Source organism: Rhinatrema bivittatum, chromosome 12 (genome assembly GCF_901001135.1).
Source record: "Rhinatrema bivittatum chromosome 12, aRhiBiv1.1, whole genome shotgun sequence".
In the NCBI taxonomy this organism is placed as follows: Eukaryota; Metazoa; Chordata; class Amphibia; order Gymnophiona; family Rhinatrematidae; genus Rhinatrema; species Rhinatrema bivittatum.
The window spans coordinates 57,178,763-57,203,651 of NC_042626.1; the positions used below are offsets into that span (position 1 = coordinate 57,178,763).

At 43.2% G+C, this 24,889-nt stretch overlaps 1 protein-coding gene across 8 annotated transcripts in view; it reads right to left on the bottom strand.

Moving 5' to 3' along the window:
- Positions 1 to 1,178: 1,178 nt before the first annotated feature.
- LOC115074212 (small ubiquitin-related modifier 1-like) overlaps positions 1,179 to 24,889 on the bottom strand; it is a 70,652-nt gene continuing 46,941 nt past the window's right edge. For all 8 annotated transcript variants that reach the window (XM_029573487.1, XM_029573486.1, XM_029573483.1 and 5 more), the window contains 4 exons: positions 15,011 to 15,085; positions 3,022 to 3,099; positions 1,841 to 1,912; positions 1,179 to 1,360 (listed from right to left, as the gene is read on the bottom strand). In XM_029573487.1, the coding sequence (XP_029429347.1) occupies positions 1,292 to 1,360; positions 1,841 to 1,912; positions 3,022 to 3,099; positions 15,011 to 15,064 (273 nt within the window). In that variant the 5' untranslated portion in view covers positions 15,065 to 15,085 and the 3' untranslated portion in view covers positions 1,179 to 1,291. The remainder of the gene's footprint in view (positions 1,361 to 1,840; positions 1,913 to 3,021; positions 3,100 to 15,010; positions 15,086 to 24,889) is intronic.

Genomic DNA, 24,889 nt, shown 5'->3' on the forward strand with positions numbered 1-24,889 from the left:
GTTGCTGAGGCGCTGGCTGGTAGCAAAAGACTTCTTTATATACTCTTGGAGGATGTGACATCACCAGCCAGCACCACAGGGAATCCCAGCTAGGGGACCATTAAAGGCAGTCCTATCCCAGGTTCTTGGAACAGCATGCTGCCAAAGTTGTTTTGGATCAGAGGTGAGGGGCGTAACACAATCGAGCACTAACTTTAAAATCATTATCTGTGAAAACCTACCAATATCTTAACACTTCCTATCACAAACAAGGAATTTTGATTATTGTATAAAACAATTTCATTTATTTCTAAAAAGTTTTGGCCAGGAAACTGATTACAAAACTGAAGGCCAAAATGAAAAACAGACTTATTCAATAGCACTTCACATAAAGCATATCCAAACCAATGAAATAATTCTCTGGGATCTGACATGGACTATTTGTATTTGAAGACATTAAACTGTCATAATGCAACCATTGTAGAATCTCATGTTGTCCCCAAGAATGGGGGTCCAGGGGCTTCCAGAGATTTCAGGTTCAGGAATAAAATCCAAGTAATAAAATCTTCTACCTCAGCAAGCATGCAAAAATTATTCATCTGCAGCTAAACTCTGTCCTAACTTGGTTGGGGAACTTCAGTGTGAAGGGTACCCAAAGGAACAGCAAATCTGAAGTTGGGCAGGGTTGTGTGAAATAAAAAAAGGGGGGGGGGGAAAGGTTCTCTATTATTTGTACTTATATTTTAGAACTCTTTATTAGCCCTAAAAATCTCACCAGGTCACCAAAGCAAACTGTGTCCATTTCTTTTCTATCAGCAGACAAAACAAGTCTGTCAAACACAAGGAGGTCCACATTCAATCACTGTTCAGATAGCAAAATCAGCCGAATAAACTTAGGCTAACTCTGGAGTTATATTCAATAGAGCAGCTGCACTACTGAATACAGCTGGCTATCTTTAAGGAATGCCTCTAAGTTATCTGACTAAATGTTAGCCAGATAATAAGACAGCCAGCTAAAATATAGCCAGCTATGTCCCTAAATATTAATTTAGCCAGGTAACTTCGGCGTTATCTGTCTAAATGCTTCTGAATATGGACCTCAAGGTTAATAAAGACCAAAATTCAGGCTGCATTACACAAATTCATTATTCCCATCCCAACGTTATTTTGAGCCTTTTGGTACAGAAAATACTTAGCTCTCAGCTTTAGATACAGCTTTATGGCTATGCTGGGACTGAGATGTGACAGTTTTAGATTTATATAAGCATGAGGGAAAAAACTTTGATGAAGAGTGCTCAGCTAAGGCTGCTGGTTAAGTTCTTCGGACTCCTCCTGTCTGTTCCTGATAAACTTCCACCACATCTTCATCCTCCATTCCTAACTGCAACATAAAGAGCAGAGAAAATCAGATGCATCACAGTCCTGCAGTTCACACAGTGTGCTAAAGCTCTCTTGGGTAACAGAATGGCAAGAGAAATCCAATAGCACTAAAGCGTATTCAAATGCAGGCAACAGCATATGGGGGAAGATGCTTGGTCTTAAACTCCTTCAAACTGCCATTACTCGTCAGCCAGACATGCATCTGCAGTACACATGTGAAAAAGAAACAGCACAGCACTTCAGCGAGGCAATCCAGCTACACAAACTGCTCTGGGCTGGGAACCCAAATCAACAAGGGATTGAACCTCAGAGGAATACACTAAAAAACGCAATCTGGCTTATGTCTTCATAATTTGTTTTAATTCTCTATATACGATATATAAAATGCGTAAGATTCATTTCAAAAATATAACTATTTTATTTTTGGCAAAAAGAGCTTTCACTACTCATTCCAATCTTCCTTAGTTAACTTTTATTTTACCTCTTTGGGGGTCTGATGGTCTGAAATTCGCTGACCCTCAAACAGGAAGCGAAGAGAATTAGGTGGAATGCCCTAGGAAGAAAAGCAATAAAGATATAGCAGATTCTGGTTTACAGACAGACGCCTTTACGTACATTTATTTATTTATTTATTTATTTATTTTATATACCGACATTCGATCGAGATATCACATCGGTTTCCAGATAACTAAAGGAATAGGGTGGTAACAGCCCTATTTTACATTATAACATGGTAATAAATAGATATAAGAATATTTTACATTATAACATGGTAATAAATATAACAAGTTATAACAGAACTAACAGGAATACATGGAACATTAGATTATAGTATATAACATATGTACAAAAATGGCTTGTTGATGTGGTTAATTTATGGTAAGGATAGCGGGGAGGATAGGGGGGGAGGGGAGAGAAGTGATGGGTGGGAGGAAGGTAGTGATAGGGAGGGAAAGGGTGGGGCGAGGTGCTTGTGTAGGGAGGGAGAGGGGTGGGGCGAGATGCTTGTGTAGGGGGCGTGGTGTGGTGCAATTGGGCAGGTTATGTGTCAGGTGGGAAAGCTTTTAAAAATAGCCATGTTTTGAGGTGTTTTTTGAAGACCCCTAGATTCATAAAATAAACCAAAACAAAACGCATTGTAACAAAAAGGGGTGTAAGTTACTACACCATGTGGTAAATTTAGCACACCCTATGATAATCCCTATTTTTCACATCCTGTGCTAAGGGGAGAGAGAGAGAGACTGACTATCTACAAGGCTCTCATAGTAGTGAAGTATTTATATCTCTACAGGAGAGCCACCTAATAGGTCGAGATGAGGTGTTAGTGGTGGTTTAGGTGCCAGTTTCACATGTAGAGTGAGACGACTACCATCAAGCTAGGGTGAGATAACATAGTACAGAATTTCATCTTTTTGAGACTTTCCCCACTCCAAATGACGTCAAATCTATTGCACGGTGCAATATTGCTCCTAATTTAACTGAATCCCACCCAAACTCCTCCCCGATCCCGCCCCCCCCCAAATTTGCATTCGCGCTATGTGTTTCCATACTTTTCGAATGCGATATGGCATTAATGCATGTGTTAATATGTTACTGCATGCGTTGACGCCATAATGCATTTTGATGAATGATGGAGTAAGTATGTTATTGATCCATCAGTACTTGTCTCTGAGAGTAAGACTCCTTCAGCTTCCGAAAGTGCGTTGTCATCTTTACTTTAAAATGGATTTCACTGTTGTCCTGAAAAAGAGAATGCTACCAATTAATGCATATATACTTAATCAAACAAAACTGGATAGTATCTATGAACTTTCCCCATGTAACAACATTTTCATTTTATGCATCTGTACCTGACCATTTGTTCTAAATAATGTATAGTGCTGGCCTAGCTATAAAATAAGGCAATGGTACTCCAATTTGCCAAAACAGGTCACTGCAATGGAGAAATTTGGTCTTACCTGCTAATTATTTTTCCTTGGATCCTGCTAGACTAATCCAGATGTGTGTGTTTATACTGCCTGCTAGCAGATAGAGACAGAGGAAACACTTTTTCTAAGAACATAAGAAAATGCCATACTGGGTCAGACCAAGGGTCCATCAAGCCCAGCATCCTGTTTCCAACAGTGGCCAATCCAGGCCGTAAGAACCTGGCAAGTACCAAAAAACTAAGTCTATTCCATGTAACCATTGCTAATGGCAGTGGCTATTCTCTAAGTGAACTTAATAGCAGGTAATGGACTTCTCCTCCAAGAACTTATCCAATCCTTTTTTAAACACAGCTATATTAACTGCACTAACCACATTCTCTGGCAACAAATTCCAGAGTTTAATTGTGCGTTGAGTAAAAAAGAACTTTCTCCGATTAGTTTTAAATGTGCCCCATGCTAACTTCATGGAGTGCCCCCTAGTCTTTCTACTATCCGAAAGAGTAAATAACCGATTCACATCTACCCGTTCTAGACCTCTCATGATTTTAAACACCTCTATCATATCCCCCCTCAGTTGTCTCTTCTCCAAGCTGAAAAGTCCTAACCTCTTTAGTCTTTCCTCATAGGAGAGTTGTTCCATTCCCCTTATCATTTTGGTAGCCCTTCTCTGTACCTTCTCCATCGCAATTATATCTTTTTTGAGATGCGGCGACCAGAATTGTACACAGTATTCAAGGTGCGGTCTCACCATGGAGTGATACAGAGGCATTATGACATTTTCCGTTTTATTCACCATTCCCTTTCTAATAATTCCCAACATTCTGTTTGCTTTTTTGACTGCCGCAGCACACTGTACCAACGATTTCAATGTGTTATCCACTATGACACCTAGATCTCTTTCTTGGGTTGTAGCACCTAATATGGAACCCAACATTGTGTAATTATAGCATGGGTTATTTTTCCCTATATGCATCACCTTGCACTTATCCACATTAAATTTCATCTGCCATTTGGATGCCCAATTTTCCGGTCTGACAAGGTCTTCCTGCAATTTATCACAATCTGCTTGTGATTTAACTACTCTGAACAATTTTGTGTCATCTGCAAATTTGATTATCTCACTTGTCGTATTTCTTTCCAGATCATTTATAAATATATTGAAAAGTAAGGGTCCCAATACAGATCCCTGAGGCACTCCACTGTCCACTCCCTTCCACTGAGAAAATTGCCCATTTAATCCTACTCTCTGTTTCCTGTCTTTTAGCCAGTTTGCAATCCACAAAAGGACATCGCCACCTATCCCATGACTTTTTACTTTTCCTAGAAGCCTCTCATGAAGAACTTTGTCAAACGCCTTCTGAAAATCCAAGTATACTATATCTACCGGTTCACCTTTATCCACATGTTTATTAACTCCTTCAAAAAAGTGAAGCAGATTTGTGAGGCAAGACTTGCCCTGGGTAAAGCCATGCTGACTTTGTTCCATTAAACCATGTCTTTCTATATGTTCTGTGATTTTGATGTTTAGAACACTTTCCACTATTTTTCCTGGCACTGAAGTCAGGCTAACCGGTCTGTAGTTTCCCGGATCGCCCCTGGAGCCCTTTTTAAATATTGGGGTTACATTTGCTATCCTCCAGTCTTCAGGTACAATGGATGATTTTAATGATAAGTTACAAATTTTTACTAATAGGTCTGAAATTTCATTTTTTAGTTCCTTCAGAACTCTGGGGTGTATACCATCCGGTCCAGGTGATTTACTACTCTTCAGTTTGTCAATCAGGCCTACCACATCTTCTAGGTTCACCGTGATTTGATTCAGTCCATCATTTGGTATACAGGATGGTGCGGCATGGCCAAAGGCTAGTGCAGGGGTCAGGAACCTATGGCTCGGGAGCCAGATATGGCTCTTTTGATGGCTGCATCTGGCTCGCAGACAAATCTTTAATAAAAAAGTAAAAATCTAACAAAATCCCCCACCCTCCTAACGCCCCCCAAGACCTCCAAAATTAATTTACTACAACCCCCCACCCTCCTGACCCCCCCAAGACCTGCCAAAAGTCCCTGGTGGTCCAGTGGGGGTCCAGGAGCGATCTCCTGGACTTGGGCTGTCGGCTGCCAGTAGTCAAAATGGCGCCTACGGCCCTTTGCCCTCACTATGTCACTGGGGTCGACCAATTGTGGCGGTAGCCCCTGTGACATAGTATAGTAAGGGCAAAGGGCCGTTGGCTGCCAGTAATCAAAATGGTGTTGACGGCCCTTTGCCCTTACTATGTCACAGGGGCTACCGCCGCCATTGGTCGACCCCAATGACATAGTGAGGGCAAAGGGCCGTTGGCGCCATTTTGACTACTGGCAGCCGACAGCCCAAGTCCAGGAGATCGCTCCCGGACCCCCGTTGGACCTCCAGGGACTTTTGGCAGGTCTTGGGGGGGTCAGGAGGGTGGGGGTTGTAGTAAATTAATTTTGGAGGTCTTGGGGGGTGTCAGGAGGGTGGGGGGTTTTGTTAGTTTTTACTTTTTTATTAAAGATTTGTCTGCGAGCCCTGGACCCCCGCTGGATCACCAGGGACTTTTGGCAGGTCTTGGGGGGGGGGGGTTAGGAGGATGGGGGGTTGTAGTAAATTAATTTGGCAGGTCTTGGGGGCGTCAGGAGAGTAGGGGGTTGTAGTAAATTAATTTGGTAGGTCTTGGGGGAGTCAGGAGGGTGGGGGTTGTAGTTAGTATGGCTCTCACGGAATTACATTTTAAAATATGTGGCTTTCATGGCTCTCTCAGCCAAAAAGGTTCCCGACCCCTGCTCTAGCTGATGTGTTCTCCATGAGGAGTTAGCAATCTGATGTATTTAGGAGAGTTGTCCAGTGGCAGTGGATCCTTGGTCCAGTGGCAGATGACTACGCCCACGGGGAAAACCCCGAGAGGGACCACCGGTCAGGCTCAGAGTTAGGAGACAGACACACACTAGTTCTTTTATTAGACAGTATACTGAACCACCAGAAGTGGCAGTAGTGAGCTGGAATGCCCAGCTGGGCTGTAGTCTCTCAGAAGCTGGAACAGCGATCCCTGGAGGCTGAGCTGTAGAGAAACTGAAATATAGTGAGTAGGCAAGGTAAGCAGAGTTCATGTACCGAACCTGTTAGTAAGACTCACACAATGTCTCATAGAAGCCCAGGAGCTGGAATATATAGGCCCTCAAGGAGCGAGTACCTGGTTCCAGGGAAAGCTCTGAGAGAGCGATGGTAACTCACATATGTAGTAGGCATTGCTGACTTCCAGGCAGAAGTGAATTCGAAGAAGTCTGGGAACAAGGGCCCTCGAGGAGTGAGTACCAGTTCCAGACTGCAATCTACAAAGTAAGAGAGAGAGCAAGGCCCCCGAGGAGCGGGTACCCCTAGTTAGTCCGAGGAAGCAGAGTAGCTTAGGTAACAAAACCCCTTGCTAACTCGATATGTTAGCAAATTCTAAGACCTTTAATATCCGTCGCGGGTTACGTCATCTTCGGGGGACGCCCCCCGAGGTTCATGCCATCGCTGGTACTTCAGTCGGGGCCGCACCGCGCGCCCCTAGGCCTCCAGGAAACATGGCGGTTAGCAGCATGGAGCCGGTCCGGGGATGCCAGAGGACCTCGGCAGAGGAATGCCGCGACAGCCAATCTTCCCGTGGGTGAAGAGGGAGGTGCCAAAGAGGTGAGGAGGGTGGAGAGAGGGCATCGGGAACCGACGGACACAACACTAGCATTTGTTGGAATTGGGAATGTCCCACAGGATGATAAGGGAACATAAATTTGTTCTTGCCTGTTCATTTTCCTTGAATCCTAGTCCAGGACCCACCTAGGAGAGCAGTGGCTACTCCGTTAGGCTTATTTGTATGGCTGGATCTTACAGAAGATTTCATTTGTTTCTTATGGGGAGTATCCAAACACCATCTCATTTTTCTTCTGTCTGCATTTTTGGTTTTCCTTTTCTCTTGTTCCCCTGTTTGGTCTTTGGGAGGAAGAGCTACCTTGGAGGGGTTTTTTCTCTTGGATTTCATGTTTCAAAAGTTCTTTTTTGTTGTTTTAGAAATTTTAAGGGCATTTTTTAGCTTCTCTTGTTTTGACATAAGACACTAGCCCAGGGGTCAAGAACCTTTTTGGCTGAGAGAGCCATGAACGCCACATATTTTAAAATGTAATTCCATGAGAGCCATACAATATGTTTAAAACTAAATACAAGTAAATGTGTGCATTTTATGTAAGATCACACTTTTAAAGTATAATAAGTCTCTGAAAATATTACACCAGGCCTTAAGACACCAATACATCTCCTATTAGGAAAACGGACCAAGTCAAGCTGCTATAGAGTCCTACACAGAAACTACACACCAGCAGAAAACCTCACCTGAATCACATGCTGACCCTCACCTAACATAGAATAAAGAGACCAAAACGCATAACTAGAAGCATGCAGAAAAAACTGAATTGGAAACTGCAACAAGCCAGAGTCTCTGTATGCAGTGTAACAAAGGAAAAAAGAAACATCACCCATCCTTATAAAACAAATCAAGAAATATAAAATCATCAGCAGTAAAACTGTACTAACAAAAGAACATATTTCGAAACAGCTGATGAGTGGAATATCCAATAATTAAAAACTCATATAAAAAATTTCCAGATACCAACAAAATATTTCAAAATAGCAGACACAAAGACCCAGTAATGAAAAATAATAAGGATACAAAAAATTTTTTGCTCTGCATACCTGGGAACGTTTGATATCCAGGTGGCTGAGATTGTTCTGAATTAGCAGGAGGAGGGGTGGTTTGCTTGGAACTTTCTCCTCTCTCAGTCACATACCAGCATTCTCTCTCACACTGGCTCTCAATGACACACCTATACACACATGCTCTCAGTCATTCACATATACACATGCTTTTTCTCTCTCACTTATATAGGCTCTTAATTACACATTTACACACATGCTGTCTATCTTTTCACACTTACACACACACACACAGGCTTCCAATCACATAAATACATGTTGTCTTTTTCTCTCACACACAGACTCTCATTCACATGCTTACAAACATGTCCTCTCTTTCTCTCATTTACACACAGGCTCTCAATCACATACTCACATGCTCCATCACCTAAACCAGCTCTCAATCACACACAGACATACATGCTCTCTCTTACTTATACACACAGGCTCTTAATCATACATACACATGATCTCTCTCACACACAAAGGATCTCAATCATACACACATACTCTTTCACACAAACAGGTTTTCAATCACAAACTTACACATACAGGTTCCCAATTGTAAACTTACATTCATACTCTCTCTCTCACAGGCAGGCTCTCAATCACAGACATACTCTCTTTCACATATACAGGCTCTCAATCATTCACATACATGCAATCTCTCACTCACACACACAGGATCTCAAACACACATCCTTGCTCGCTCATTCACTCTCTCTCTCCCCCACCCCGGGTACTCGCGGCAGCAGCAGCCTCCTCCCAACGCTAACCTCCTTCATTTTCAGCCCTCGCGGAGGAGGAGTCCCATCGGCCACGGTTGAAGTTCTTCTTTATTTTCCTCCGAGCCGCGCTGCACAGTCTTCTTTTCGTCGGACTGACGCTGACCACACTAGCGTGGTCTCTTCTTCCCGCGCATGCACCCGCTGCTCACCACTTCCTCTTCTGGGCCGCGGGGGGGCGGGAAGAAGAGAGCACGCCGGTGCCGCCGACTCCAGCTGTTCCGCCCGGGCTGACAGCATTTTAAGCCCGGGCGGAGGAGGACAGGGGAGCAGCTGGGTCAGCGGGGGACTGGAAAGTGTGGCGACACACTGATTTAGTAGATTTGTCTGCGAGCCAGATGCAGCCATCAAAAGAGCCATGGGTTCCCGACCCCTGTACTATAAGAAGCTTGCTGGGCAGACCGAATGGACCATTTGGTCCTTTTCTGCCGTCATTATTATATTACTTTATAACTACAAGAGTAACTCCTACTATATTTGCTTGTAAAGTTAATCTAGAAGAACCATGCTCTCTTTTACAAACTCTCTCTGAGATTCCCAAGTACATGCAAAGATCCAAATACACACTATAATTTGCTTTTGTAATTCCGGGACCGACGACCGCGCTGTCGCTGCCTGTGTGCCCGTCCGCCGCCTCCTCCCACCCTACGATCAGACGCACGGCCGGCACGCACGACTCTCTGCAGCCGGCAGGGGAGACCCATCAGGGTCAGAGCCCAGAGCCCACAGCCCGAAGCTGATGCTAATCCTGCGACTTACCTGGTCGGGTGTCGCAGCAGCACCACGCCATTGGACCGCCATTGAACCGCCCACACCAGGTGATTCACTTCTGGCGCTGGAGACACCTTAAAAGTAACAGGCCAACCCTCGGGGTCTTGCGCCAAAGGAGCGCGACTAAGGGGCCTGCTCCTTTGTGAACCCCTTAGTGTCGCCCCAGTGTCTGTCTCTTCCTGCCCCCCCCCCCCCCCCCCGGTCAGTTATCTGCTGTTGCCTCTCCGCTCTGAATAAGATCCCCCTCCTATAGTTAACATTGTGCTCCCTCACCAGAGTGAATCCCTATATTCCTAAATCCGCTTTGCTCCCCCCCTCACTACCACCTATCTCCCATTCTTTCCTCCTTCCTGCCATCACCGTTCTATACCCCATCTTCCCCCTACACCCTTACTTTCCCCACCCCACTCCCCATCTACTCCAGCTTTCCCTGCCCACTCCTTCTATATCTCCCACTACACATCCACCATGCATTCCCACCCCATCCCCAAACACCACAATCCTTACTCCTGCCTAAAACCTAACTCGCCACCCTACAGATTGCTTCTCACCCAACTAATCGGCCTCACCACCTTTACCATACTCCTCCTAAATGCACAATCCATTGTTAAAAAAACTGTACTACTTAATGATATCCTCTCAGATGATCGGCCGGACATCTGTGCCATTACCGAGACCTGGCTAAAAGTCTCTGATACTGTTTTGATCAACCAACTTCCCACTGACCAATACGACATCATCTCCATCCCGTGACCCAAGAAACGTGGAGGTGGCCTCCTTCTAGCTGCAAACAAGAGCCTACAATTATCTCATCACCCAATCCCTGCCCCTCACAAATTGGAAATCGGATTATTTAAATCCCCAATAACCCCCCACCTCCAATTATGCCTAATCTACGCGCCTCCAGGGATTCTCGAGAAAAACCCCTCCACCGTAATTGAATTAATCACCAAAAACATTAACATAAACCTTCCTGCCATCATTCTTGGAGACTTTAATCTCCATGTTGATTCCTCTCCCCAATCAGTTTCCTGTGACACCCTAATTTGATCTATGAAGGCCTTAGGCTTCCAGCAGACTGTCACAGCCCCCACACGTAAGGCAGGCCACACCCTAGACCTCATTTTCACTAACGCCCTCATCCACGCAGAACCCCCCACATGCACACCTATCCCCTGGTCTGACCATTATCGCATCGAAACTACTTGCTCTATAAAAAATACCAATAAAACCACTCCACCCAAAAAACCATCCTCTTCCGCAAACCATGCAAAAGTGATGACCTCATACCAGCCTTCACTAAGGAACGCTCTAATCTAGACCTCACCAATGCGGACTCCGCCTTCTCCTCCTCGTCCAAAATAACTAACACTATTGCCGACCACCTCTGCCCCACCCTGACCCGTGAAATTAACCCAGCAAAACTCAAAAAGAAGCCTTGGTATACTTCTGAACTAAAGAATATGAAACTCACCCTCCGCAAAAGAGAAAAAAAACTGGCGCCAAGATCCTTCCTCCTCCCAACTCGCAAAATTTAGAGCCTACCTCCATTCCTACAGAGAAGCCATCAATAAAACTAAAAGAGACTTCTATGCGCAAAGAATTCACCAATACCAATTCAATGCGCGAGCTCTCTTTTAATTATGGCCAGCTTAACCAAATCACCCTCCCTCTCCGCTTCCGACTCTGATGACCAGGCAAATTGTGAAAATCTCGCTCGCTACTTCCATGACAAAATCCTTAACATTATGTCACGCTTCCCTGTACCTCGATCCCCCACAAACACCCACTCTACTCAGATCATAGATGTCTCTCCCTCCACCACCACTAACACCCAAGCATCCGAACCCACTCCAAACCTCACGTTCCTTATGAACACCACTGAAATGGAAATTGAGTCCATCCTTAAGAAAATCAAACCAGCAATACACCCATCCGATAACATTCCCACAAAAACCCTCCTCACCATCTCTAATACAATTGCCAAACCCATCTCCCTCATACTCAATAGATCTACAACTCTTGGCTCTGTCCCAAACCAATTAAAACAAGCCATTATAAAACCCATTCTTAAATAACCCTCCCTTGATCCTACTGAACCTACCAACTTTCGCCCCATTTCCAACCTCCCATTCCTACTCAAAATCCTAGAAAAAATCAATCGCCAACTGACAGACTACTTGAATGAGAACCACATCCTCTTCCCCTCCCAATACGGTTTCCGGAAACACCATAGTACGGAAACCCTCCTCATCTCGCTGGCTGACTACATCCTAAAAGCCCTAGACAATGGTCAATCCTACATCTTTGCCCTACTTGATATTTCCTCCGCCTTCGATACTGTCAATCACAATATATTGATCAACCGCCTCCATGAAATTGGCATCTCAGGATCCGCTCTCCTCTGGTTTCAGTCCTTCCTAAGTAATCGTCAATACAGAGTAAAAATTGGGAATCACGAATCTAAATCATATAACTTGGCACAAGGCGTTCCCCAAGGCTCTTCTCTCTCTTCTACCTTATTTAACATATACCTCCTTCCCCTATGCCGTCTCTTGTCTGACCTTGGTCTTCCGCATTTCATATATGCCGAACCCTCAGATTCTCATCCCTATCCACTGACATTCTGCCTAATGCAATCAAGACCTGGGAATCAGCCCTCCCTGCCATTAACTCTCTCCTCTCTGACAACTTCCTTCCTCGCCCTAACACTGTAAAAACTGAGCTACTAGCCATCTCTCCTAACATTATCCCCATCAATCCACCTTCAATCATCTCCCCTACACCCCCCAATACCTTCTCCTCTCACGTCCGCAGCCTCGGTGTCATCCTAGACAATCAATTTAATCTAAAAAAATTCATAAACTCAAACCTGAAAGATGGCTTTTTCAAACTACATGCATTAAAAAAACTCAAACCCCTACTACATCTTAATGATTTTCGCACCATACTACAAGCCATCATTCTGACTAAAATAGATTACTGCAATGCCATTCTCCTAGTACTCCCAAAAAGCACGATCCAACCTTTACAAATTCTCCAAAATGCGGCTGCCCGTATCCTAACGAATGTACACAAAAATGACCATATCACCCCGGTACTCAAACATTTGCACTGGTTACCCATAACCTCCCGGATACAATATAAAACACTCACTTTAATTCATAAATCCCTCTACAACCATGACATGCAATGGTTCAAGGAACACCTCTACTTCCACGAATCTGGCAGACCCACCAGAAAACAACACGCAGCTACCTTACACACCCCCTCACACAAACTAACGAAACTGAAGTCCACCGCTAACTGTGCCTTCTCCACTGTTGGCCCTTCTTTATGGAACAATATGCCTCACACTCTGTGACAGGAACCATGCTATAAGAAATTTAAACAGAACCTCAAAACATGGCTCTTCAAGCAAGCCTTCACTTGAGCCTTCCTTACCCCCTCCCTCCCCCCCCACTTTGTAAATTACCTTACCTTGCCGGCCCCTAAATTTCCTCGATACCGCCAATGCTGTTTCCTTGTTGTCACTCTCTCAACCACAGTTTGTACATTCTTAGCATTTATATATAATTGACTGTCTGCACTATTGAGTAAATATGCCTTTCAGAGAGTTTAATTACCCGTTTTCCATCCTAAATGTATATATAAATGTATATATATTTTTTTGTTATTTATCAACATTCTCTAATTATCGTTATACATAGTAATTCATAACCACGTATTTTAGTCTCGTTGACTACCCAGCTATACTCTGTCTTCCAATTTTGTTATACACTAAGTTATATATAAAGCCTGTTGCTGAATTTGCTTTCACTGTAAACCGATAACATGTTCCAAATGATTATCGGTATATAAAAAAACACAAATAAATAAATAAATAAATAATAAAATATTAGTTTATATGAGTGATTTTCTGATCTGCCAGAATTATTTGGTTTTATTTTTAAATCTTATTGTTTATTTAGGCATTGTTACCACTGTTATCTCTAATTCCTCTCACAAATTAGTAATAACCTCTCAAATAACATTTTACTCCTGGGGGAATTCTGTGCAAAAAAAATCAAAAATTCTGCACCAAAAAAATTTAAAATTCTGGGCACGCATTTTCTAAATTCTGCACATTTATTTTTCAAAGTAACACAATTTTTGAAGATTATCAGTCATATGCTTTCACATACCATCTGTCACTCACACACATGTTCTGTCTCCCCACATACAACTCTCTCACACATACAGGCTCTCTTCCCCCACAGGCAGACACCTATCCACCCGCACTGGCTTACAACAACAATCACATGGGCTCACACATACACTCTCATGGCCTGGGCCTGGAACTCTTTTTCAGCCGCCAGCGGGATGAGGTCTGTTGGCAGCCCCCTGAGTCCTCTCTCTCTTTCACCATGGTAGGAGTGGCATGAAAGGTGGTAAACAGGAACAGAAGTAGAGGTCAAAGGAGGAGTTACTCTAGGCCAGGGTAGCAACTCATGGCATGGCACGGCACTGGACAGCTGAGCAGACAATGACCTCCGCTGCTACTGAATCAGGAAGCTAGCTCCAAGTGTCACATGCAGCAGCAGGAGTTGCATTTAACCAAACATCTCCAGCTGCTGTGGGGCCGGTCTCACACAGCAGGAGATAATGTTTGGTTAAATGCACCCTCTGCGGGTGAAGTCAGAGTCCGCTCAGCTGTCCAGTGCCAGGGCACACGTCAAAGACTGCAGACCTCTGGCCCAGAACAAATGGAAATATGAATCCCCCTTGACCTTTGCCCCTGTCCCCATTCACCTGCTTTCCCCTCATACTTCATGCTGCGCTGCCTCTGCTCCCTGTGCGAACCTCGCCTGTGCCGCAATGCCTCCACTAGAACCTTGCCCATGCCGCAATGCCTCCGGTGATGCTTCCTCTTCCGGCAGGCAAGTATGCTAGCATAGCAGTCTCGGCAGCAGTGTAGCCAAGACTGCTATGGTAGGCAAGGGATGAAATCTGTGATGCTGCGAGGCGAGGGAGGAAATCTGCAGGAAGGGAGAATTCTGCACAAATTCTGCATTCCGCAGTAGCACAGAATTCCTCTAAGACTAACATTTATACCAGTCATTGCAGTGATGGTCCTGGCCTGGGGGCCATGTACCAGGGCTCCTTCCAGAACTCTGCAATCATGTGCCTCGAATTTGGCCACTAGGTGTCACCCTTACATAATGATCATGAGCCCTGGGGCTTTGAGCGCTGCCTGCACAGCATCCTGGGCCCCAGACAACCTAACTCATAGATTGCATTGGGAACCTTCCGCATTGGCACTGCACATCACTTATCGTCTCAGCTAGAATGGAATTTCTATAGCCCTCAAGTGCAAACACATTTAGGATAAAACAATCAGTCTATGGATGGATGACATCAAGTATAACACTTCAGTTTATGTTTCTTACCTGCCCAATAACTTTTAACTTTATATATTCTGCTTCATTCTTCTTTTCCTCCATTTGGCTAGATATGTTTATGTCCTGTGCAGGGCAGAAATATATTACAGTTTAAATATGTATATTTGATGACACATACCACATATTTGCAGACACAGAACTCATTCTCTTTAACAGAGGACTGTTAACTTTTTAACAAAATGAAGTGTGAGTGGTTTAGTGTTCAAATATGTGACAATTGGAAGTATGATATATCTGAACATGTGTATTTACATGTCCATCAAGCTAAAGTACAGCTTACTGTTGATTCTATCCTTAATCTCCCATGGCCCTACATAGCAATTTTCCCTATTTTGCACCTACTGCAAAAAATACATGTTGACTACTGTGCCTAGAAGCCTGATAAGCTTTCTTAAATATCCTGAAATAAAGTGGCTTCCACTCGACTGCTAAGTGAAAAATATATTTCAGAATTCCTTAGAAAAGCAAGTAGAAAAGAACATAGAATAGTTTGGTTGGATAAGTGTCCACTCCCCTTGTATTTCTATAGAAATCTAAATACTTAAAGCTTTGGTGTAATCAACTGTCTTCAAAAACCCAAACCAAATGAATTGGCCCCCACCTGTGTTAAATTGTACTGATTCTAATGATGACCTGATAAATTCTACAGTTCCTATCAGTTCTTTTTACTGGATAGAGCATTTCAAAGAAAAGACTTAACCAAAAGCAGCAAGGAGCTCTTAAAATACCTCCAGGTCAAAGTCAATAGATACAGAGATGCTTAAAAACTAATTGCAAAGAACTTGAATATCACTTGGAACATGGTCAAGATGAAAGGTGTATGGCACCACCAAGACCCTGCCTAGATCAGGCCTTCCCTCCAAACTAGATGACCAAGCAAGCAGCAGACTGATCTGGTAGACAACCAAGAGGTCAATGGAAACTCTGAAAGAGCAACAGGTTTCCATGGCCAAGAATGGTTAACATGTGACACTATCCCAAGCACTTCACAATTCTGGACTATATGGCATTATTCAAGAAAGCCCACCTTAAATCCTGATTGAAGTATGCAAAGGAGCACGCAGGGGATACTGTAACCTTATGGCAAAAGGTTTTGTGGTCTAACAAACCTAAAAAAACAAATTTACTTACTGTACAAGGTGCTTTCCGTAGATAGCAAGTTAAATTAGCCATGTTGTCTTGGGTGACGTTATCCGATGGCACACTATGTGGAGCCTTCAAACTAAGTTCACAGAGCTTTGACGCTCTGCATATTTGCGGCAGTTCCTGTGTGATTGACCGATGTAGAGTCTCCTCAGTTCGTAATTAAGCGTACAGACTGTGTCTGATGATAAGCAGGGACTGTCCAGGGAGATGTGTGGGTAAGCATAGCTTATTCATCCTGCTATCTATGGAAAAAAACATTTACAGTAAGTAACTTGCTTCTTTCTGTTGATACGCAGGCTGAATTAGCCTTGCTATTTTCAGTAGTCCCAAGCTAAGGGTTGCTGCCGAGTGCTTTACCCTCTTCCATTGTCTTCTTCTCTTTCTTTTTTGTTACAAATCATCTGGACAGTCAGTACTTGCCTCCTATAATATTCAAAATTGCATGATCCTCAGACCTATCGGACGTTTATAGCTAATCTAGCCAGTAGTGGGATGTGAATGTGTACACAGATGACAACGTTGCTGCCTTGCAAATGTCAGCAATCGGAATATTTTGTAAGTGTGCTACTGATGAGGCACTAACTCTTACTTGATGTGCCTTAATTGAGCTGGACAACGGCAAAGAGGCAGAGCGGTAGCAATATTGAATACAGTTCGTGATCCAATTGGATAATATTCTTTTTGTTACTGTAACCCTTAGGTTGTTAGGGTTGTAGAAGACAAATAGCTGCTAGGCACGCCTGTGACTTAGTGTTCGTTGCTTACAATAAGCTAAGGCTTGCTTGTAATCCAAAGTGTGCAACGTTTTCTCTCTTTCATTCAGGTGTGGTCTAGGGAAGAAAGTTAGTAGTGTGATAGCTTCATTGAGGTAAAACGTGAACACTACTTTCAGCAGAAATTTTGGATGTGGTTGAAGTACCACCTTGTCATGGAAAATTTGCAGTTAGGGTGAGTCATGAACCAACGCCTGACGTTCACTCACTCATCTTGTGGATTTGATAGCTACTAGGGCAACATTTTCCATGTTAGATATTTCAAAGGTGCCACCGCCAACGGTTCAAATGAGGTTGTCATGAGAGCCATCAAAACAATATTAATATCTTAAGGAACTTGTGGTTTTTGTAGTGGAGGAAGCAGGCCCTTCATGTAATGTGAAATGAGAAGGTATATAGTGATGGATAGCCCTTTATCTTGACAATGATAGGCTGCAATAGCACTCAAAAGAATTCTGACTGACCAAATTTTCAGTCTCATTTGGGAAATTTGGTATTGAGCAATTGTTATGGTGAACAAGTGAAAGGGTCAACAGAGTGAGAGATACACCAGCTGGAATAGCATTTCCATTTGAAAGAGTCAGATTAATAGAATAGAATAGAAACCCATGTTGATCTGATTCTTCGAGAGAAGCTGAATAGCTCTTTGTGCTAATAGCTTCTCTGCCTCCAGTTGTAAGAGAGGGAGTTGAGACAAGTCTCATGGAGGCAGGACGTGATGGGGAACTGTAGGGCGGTTGGTGAAATCCAGATGGTATCCATGATGTATTTTATTGAGGACCCACTGGTCTGTTGTTATTTGGGACCATACTGAGAATTAATTGCTTATCCCGCCCCAACAGGAGTGGCTGGCTGTGGCCTGTTGGATCTCAAAAATTGTGCTATGACTTTGAAGTTGTTTGTTGCTGTTGCCTATGTGGTTTACGGTCACGTTGACGGCCTCTTGGTTGTGTTTGCTGCATTTGCACCCGAGGTTGCTGGTAGGATGACAGGCAATCCTGAAGATATTGTTTGTATGGTTTCCTCTGATAGAAAATCTTCTTATAGTGTGAGAGGTAACACCTGTATGTGCCCTGGTGTTCGGTAGGCATTGTCAAAGACTGTACTGCTACATTCTGCCCCTTAATTTGGGAGACTGTCTTCCTCAGCTTGTCTCCAAAGAGGCTGTCTCTGAGACATAGTAGATCCACGAGTTTTTCATGAACATCCTCTCTGATTGCACTAGCTCGTAACCATGTCATACAACAAGCAGCAATGGACATTACAGAAGGTAGTTTCAAAAGCCCCATAGATGAAAGCAGTAAGTGCCTAAGCCCCTCTTCTAAATCATGGAGCAGTTGAAGGGATATCTGTTCTCCAGTTTCTGATTGCACGAAGAGCTTCAGTTGTTGAAGGAACTCATACAAATAATGCACCACATAAAATTGGTGTTGCTGAATCCGGGATGTTAACATGGAGCTTTGAAATAACTTTTGGCCAAAGACATCCAAGGTCTTGTAATTCTTCTCTGGGGGAGTGTTGGATTGGAGTCTCATCTTTATTTGCTTTTTTGATTGTGGACTCCACCACCACTGAAGCATGAGGCAAATGTACTATTCTGTATCCTAGAGACTTATTGAGGCGGAACTTAAGGTCCAGTTTTCTAAAAACTGGTAGCCCAGAAAATGGGGACTCCCACAATTTCATTAAGATGGCATGTGAAGGCAAAGCTGTTGATTCCAATGGAATGTCCAGAATCTTCAAGATACCGAATATTTCCAATTGTGGGTTAGGTATCTTGTGGACTTCTAACTTTAAGGTATTATCCAGCTTTTCCAGAAATCTTGAATAAGTTAGGTCTTCTGGTGGGGATGAATGTTCTGGAGGGACATCACGGGAATCTGAAGGAAGCCCCATGGAACTAGCCTAAGATCGAGAAGGTGAAAGTTCCTATGGAGGTTCAGACTGGAGTAGGCAATTTGGGAGATTTTGTGGCGGAGAACACGGTGGACTGTCATACCTGAACAATGACTGCTCTGATTGCAATGTAGCAGTCTCCTGTACTAGATGGTGTTCTGGGACCTGCACCAGAAATTTTGGTGGTTGCACCACCAAAGAAGTGAACAGATTCTTAATGATGAAATTAATTTGTTCCATTGCCTGGAGATAGAGGAAATGTCTTGCCCACTGGAATTGTTTGGTGAGGCAGTGAAGCAACTGGGCGTCTACTGCTCCTAGGTGGCAGAATAGCTGCCAGCTCAATATCTGAATTGGAGGTTGATGTGGAGTGGATTCCAAGGGTTCTTGCCAGAGGGTCTAGACCCTCAGGTATAATTCTTCTTGCAGATGTGACGATCTTTATTTGCGAAGTGACTACAAGAATAGGTTAGAGTATAACCTCAATTTACTTTGAGAAGAGCTAAAAGGTGATCACAGATTGTGGTTGTGATAGTGATGACCAAGGTCTGTTGGAAAATGTATGCAGAACAGGTTCTACCTCAATCAGGATGTCAATTGGAGGCGAAATTCTGTCCTGAGATTCTTTTGATTTGTCGAGCAGTGCTTCAGTGGTGTCTCGGTAGCTGGTGGAGGTTTCTGGGCCATGGATGACACGTGTCTTTTGCCATCCGCACCCACAGGCATCGAATGCTTATAAAGAATCATTGCCTGCATCATTGTCTTTTGCTAGAGTCCTGTGCCATATGCTTCAGATTCTGTGCCTTGCTGCATCTGTGCGTTGACTGATATATGTTGCAGTGCATCGTGCATTGGAGATTTTCCATCTGTCAACTCTTGCTTCTTACGCAGTTGTGCGTCACAGGACACTGTGGGGCATTGCTCATTGTGGTGTATTGAGCGCCGAGCATGGTTTTATCCAAGGCAAGTCTTGCCTCACAAATCTGCTTCACTTTTTTGAAGGAGTTAATAAACATGTGGATAAAGGTGAACCTGTAGATGTAGTATACTTGGATTTTCAAAAGGTATTTGATAAAGTTCCTCATGAGAGGCTTCTAGGAAAAATAAAAAGTCATGGGATAGGTGGCGATGTCCTTTCGTGGATTACAAACTGGCTAAAAGACAGGAAACAGAGAGTAGGATTAAAAGGACAAATTTCTCAGTGGAAGGGAGTGGGCAGTGGAGTGCCTCAGGGATCTGTATTGGGACCCTTACTTTTCAATATATTTATAAATGATCTGGAAAGAAATACGAGTCAGATAATCAAATTTGCAGATGATATAAAATTGTTCAGAGTAGTTAAATCACAAGCAGATTGTGATAAATTGCAGGAAGACCTTGTGAGACTGGAAAATTGGGCATCAAAGGGCAGATGAAATTTAATGTGGATAAGTGCAAGGTGATGCATATAGGGAAAAATAACCCATGCTATAGTTACACAGTGTTAGGTTCCATATTAGGTGCTACTACCCAAGAAAGAGATCCAGGTGTCATAGTGGATAACACATTGAAATCGTCTGTTCAGTGTGCTGCGGCAGTCAAAAAAGCAAACAGAATGTTGGGAATTATTAGAAAGGGATTGGTGAATAAAACGGAAAATGTCATAATGCCTCTCTATCGCTCCATGGTGAGACCGCATCTTGAATACTGTGTACAATTCTGGTCGCTGCATCTCAAAAAAGATATAATTGCGATGGGGAAGGTACCGAGAAGGGCGACCAAAATGATAAAGGGAATGGAACAGCTCCCTTATGAGGAAAGACTAAAGAGGTTAGGACTTTTCAGCTTGGAGAAGAGATGGCTGAGGGGGGATATGATAGAGGTGTTTAAAATCATGAGAGGTCTAGAACGGGTAGATGTGAATCGGTTTTTTACTCTTTCGGTTAATAGAAAGACTAGGGGGCACTCCATGAAGTTAGCATGTGGCACATTTAAAACTAATCGGAAAAAGTTCTTTTTCACTCAACGCACATTAAACTCTGGAATTTGTTGCCAGAAGATGTGGTTAGTGCAGTTAGTATAGCTGTGTTTAAAAAAGGATTGGATAAGTTCTTGGAGGAGAAGTCCATTACCTGCTATTAATTAAGTTGACTTAGATAATAACCACCGTTATTACTAGCAACGGTAACATGGAATAGACTTAGTTTTTGAGTACTTGCCAGGTTCTTATGGTCTGGATTGGCCACTGTTGGAAACAGGATGCTGGGCTTGATAGACCCTTGGTATGGTCCAGTATGGCATGTTCTTATGTTTCTTTCTTCTGTGATGTCTTTTCTGCCGAAGCCTGCTTTGTGGTAGTAGACGGCGCTAACAACTCCTTATGCGCTGCTGGTTTTTTGGTGATGGAAGCTCCAGTCTTGGATGGGAGAATTGGGTCTTCCTTTTCGAGTGCTTTGTTCTGTGTTTCAAGCCCCTGTAGGCCTTTCTGATGGGCATATAGGTGCAGCACACCTCTGCATGTTCAGATGGTGCGTTTTTGAGCCCGGGAAGGACTGCGTGGACCATTGTGGAGAAGGGGTATGTCAAAGAGACCCCTTCTTCTTCACATAGCCAGGCAATCTTTTTGGGTCTCTGGCACTGAGCTTGTGGCAACATGTGACCACAGTCCTGGCATATGGCCTGGGCCCAGACAAATTTAATAATTATGTCTGTCTGTGATGAACATTACGTGCCCGCATTGGCAGTACTTAAAGCCCGGGGCCTTCCTTGATATTGTGAGCACTGAAAAGTGCTGTTTTGGGTTTGTTTTCAGCAGAAAGAGAGAAAAGGCTAAGGAGAAAAAATGGAGAAGGTTCTCCACATATCCGTGCTTTGGCGTGGAAAAAAACAAACTGAGGAAACGCTACATTAATCAATTGTGCAGGAACTACCACGCATATGCAGAGCGTCAAAGCTGTGTGTACTTAGAGAGAAGGCTCTGCACAGTGCACCACCGGATGATGTCACCCAAGACAGCATGGCTAATTCATCCTGCTTATCGATGGAAAACAGAACTTTTTGGCCAGACTGAGAAGTGTTGCGTCTGGTGCAAACACATCATAGCACATCACTCAGAAAACATAAGCCCTACTGTGAAGCATGGTGGTGGCAGTATTATGTTTTGAGGATGTTTCTCATCGGTACGGTCAGGATAGAAGGAGCAATACATGGAGAAAAGTACAGAAAAGTCATAGAAACATAGAAATGACGGCAGAAGAAGACCAAATGGCCCATCCAGTCTGCCCAGCAAGCTTTCACTTTTATTTTTCTCATACTTATCTGTTACTCTTGGCTCTTATTGGTAACTTTTTAGTTCTAATTTCCTCCTCCCCCCTGCCATTGATGCAGAGAGCAGTGCTGGAGCTGCATCAAAGTAAAGTATCCAGCTTAATTGGTTAGGGGTAGTAACCGCCGCAATAAGCAAGCTACTCCCACTCCAATTTGTTTACCCAGCCTGAGCAATTCAGTCCTTGTTGGTTGTTGTCTGAATATAAATCATCTTTTCTTCACCCCCCTGCCATTGAAGCAGTGAGCTGCACTGGATATGTATTCCAAGTGAAGTATCAGGCTTAATTGATTCGAGGAGGTAACCGCCGCAACAAGCAAGCTACTCCCACTCCTATTTGTTTACACAGACTATGCAATTCATTTCTTGTTGGTTGTTGTCAATGGAAATCCTCTTATAGTAACATCCTTGAGGAAAATCTGCTGCCTGGAACGGAAATTCATCTTTTAGCATTGCAATAACCCAAAACACACAGCCAAAGCTACACTGGACTGGCTAAGGAATAAAAGGTAAATGTCCAGGAGTGGTCCAGCCAGAGTCCTGACCTCAATCCAAATAAAAGTCTGTAGAATTACTTCAAAATCCCTAAGAACTTGACAGTGTTTAACAGTTTTGTAAAGAAGAATGGCCTAATACTGACAAATCTAAGTGTGCAAAGTTAGTGGAGACTATTCCAACAAAAACACAGCTCTAATGCTGTCAAAGGTATCACCAAGCATTGACTCAGAGCAGTATAGATTTATCCTAGGGTCTGTGCACTTATTCAATTGTTAGATTTTAGTTTGTTTTATGGATATGTATATGCTTTGTACCCCAATAAAAAATGTTTAGCCCTGAAAGGTATGGAGCATGGTGTGTTGCTGAACAGAACTAAATCTTATTTAAATGCATGCAAGTCTGATGCACTAACAGCAAAATGTAAAACATGTTCATAGAGGTATAGATTTTTAATAGCCACTGTATGTCTTTTTATAAACCTGTTTTTTTTAATATTCTGCTTTTCATTCAGGTACTGGAGGTATTTATCCTCAGAGGACTAACAATCTAGGTTTGTACCTGAGGCAATGGAGGGTAAAATGACTTGCCCAAGGTCACAAGGAGCAGCAGTGGGATTTGAACCATAGTTTCCCTACTTAGTAGCCCACTGCTCTAATCACTAGCTATTCCTCCACTCCCTATTAAGAGCAATAAGCAGCTATGCCAATCAGCCAAACTCAGAAATCTTTGAAAAGCAAAGATAATTTTTCAGACTTAAGAGGATCTGGACAAAAACACATTTATAAAATTTTTATCAGGGAAAGGTGCCAGTGAGGTACAGACCAGCGACAGCTGGGAAAGGAGCCTTAACAACAGAGCCAACAAGGAACTGGACCAGAAGGCACAAGACACCAAGAAATGAAAAGATGTCCATTTCCCCAATTGGATTGGCTGAAGCCAGGCTGAAAGGGGCTGCTGGGAACAGGAAGTTGTTCGCAGTAACCAAAAGGCTATTCACATTAATAAGGTGAATGCCTTCCTTTCATGGCAAAGCTCTGCTACTTGTTTGAACTTCCAGTCTGCTATGTGCCAAGCTATAGTTCCAGTCTTTGTGTCGAGTTTAAGCTTGAGTCCAACTCTGGTTCTCAGTGCCAAGTCTATAATTTGGGTTGCTCTTCCCTACATGTATCACTTTACACTTGTCCACATTAGTCAAATAACCTTTTATTCACAAAATAAAAGCAATATAACCTTGCATATCCTTTTTCCTTGAACATACAAGACAAATCCAGAATATACATTGTATTTTGCATTGTTCTTTAATTTCCTCCATCGCCCCCAACCTCTAGAGACTAGTAATCAACCTAAAACAACCTCTTATACTCAACCACTATATACCCTCCTTCCCAATAGTAGATGCTTCTTGATCACCAAGTAGCTCCAACAAAATATACATACAGATACAGAATCCAACAATTCTAAATCACACTCCTAGAATGTGAAGAAAGACTTTGTATACAGTTCTCCCAAATAGTAAGGAATAACTTCCTACATACAAATGAGGATTTAGAGGCCATATTCTCTATTTGCATCATGTCATGTAGGGAGTTATGCCACTGCCAAAAAGAGGGCTTGTTGTCCACTTGCCAACTCAATAAGTATGCACATACTCAATAAGCCTTCGCACGGTTAATGCAACTCCAACATTGCTCTCTGCTTCAATGGCAAGGGGAGATGTGGAAAAGAGGATTTGCATTCAGACAACAACCAACAAGGACTGAACTATACAGTCTAGGTAAACAAATAAGCGTGGGGATAGCTTGCTTATTGCGGAGGTTACTACCCTAAACCAATTAAGCCTGATACTTCACTTTGAATGCATAAACAGCATTGCTCTCTGCTTCAATAGCAGGGGGAAATGTGGAAAAGAGGATTTACATTCAGACAACATCCAACAAGTTATTGATCTGTGCAGTCTGGGTAAACAAGCATCGGGGTAACTTGCTTGATGCGGTGGTTAATACCCTTAACCATTAAGCCTTATGATTCACCTTTGATGCAACTCCAACATTACTCTCTGCATCAATGGCAGGGGATGGCAGGAAATTTGAATCAAAAAATTACCAGTAAGGGCCCTGAACTTGGTGGTCAGTGAAACAGATAAGTATGGGAAAATAAGTGTGGGAGCTTGCTGGGCAGAGTGGATGGGCTGTTTGGTCTTTTTCTGCTGTCATTTCTATGTAATAATATTGATGTTAGGGTTTTGTATGT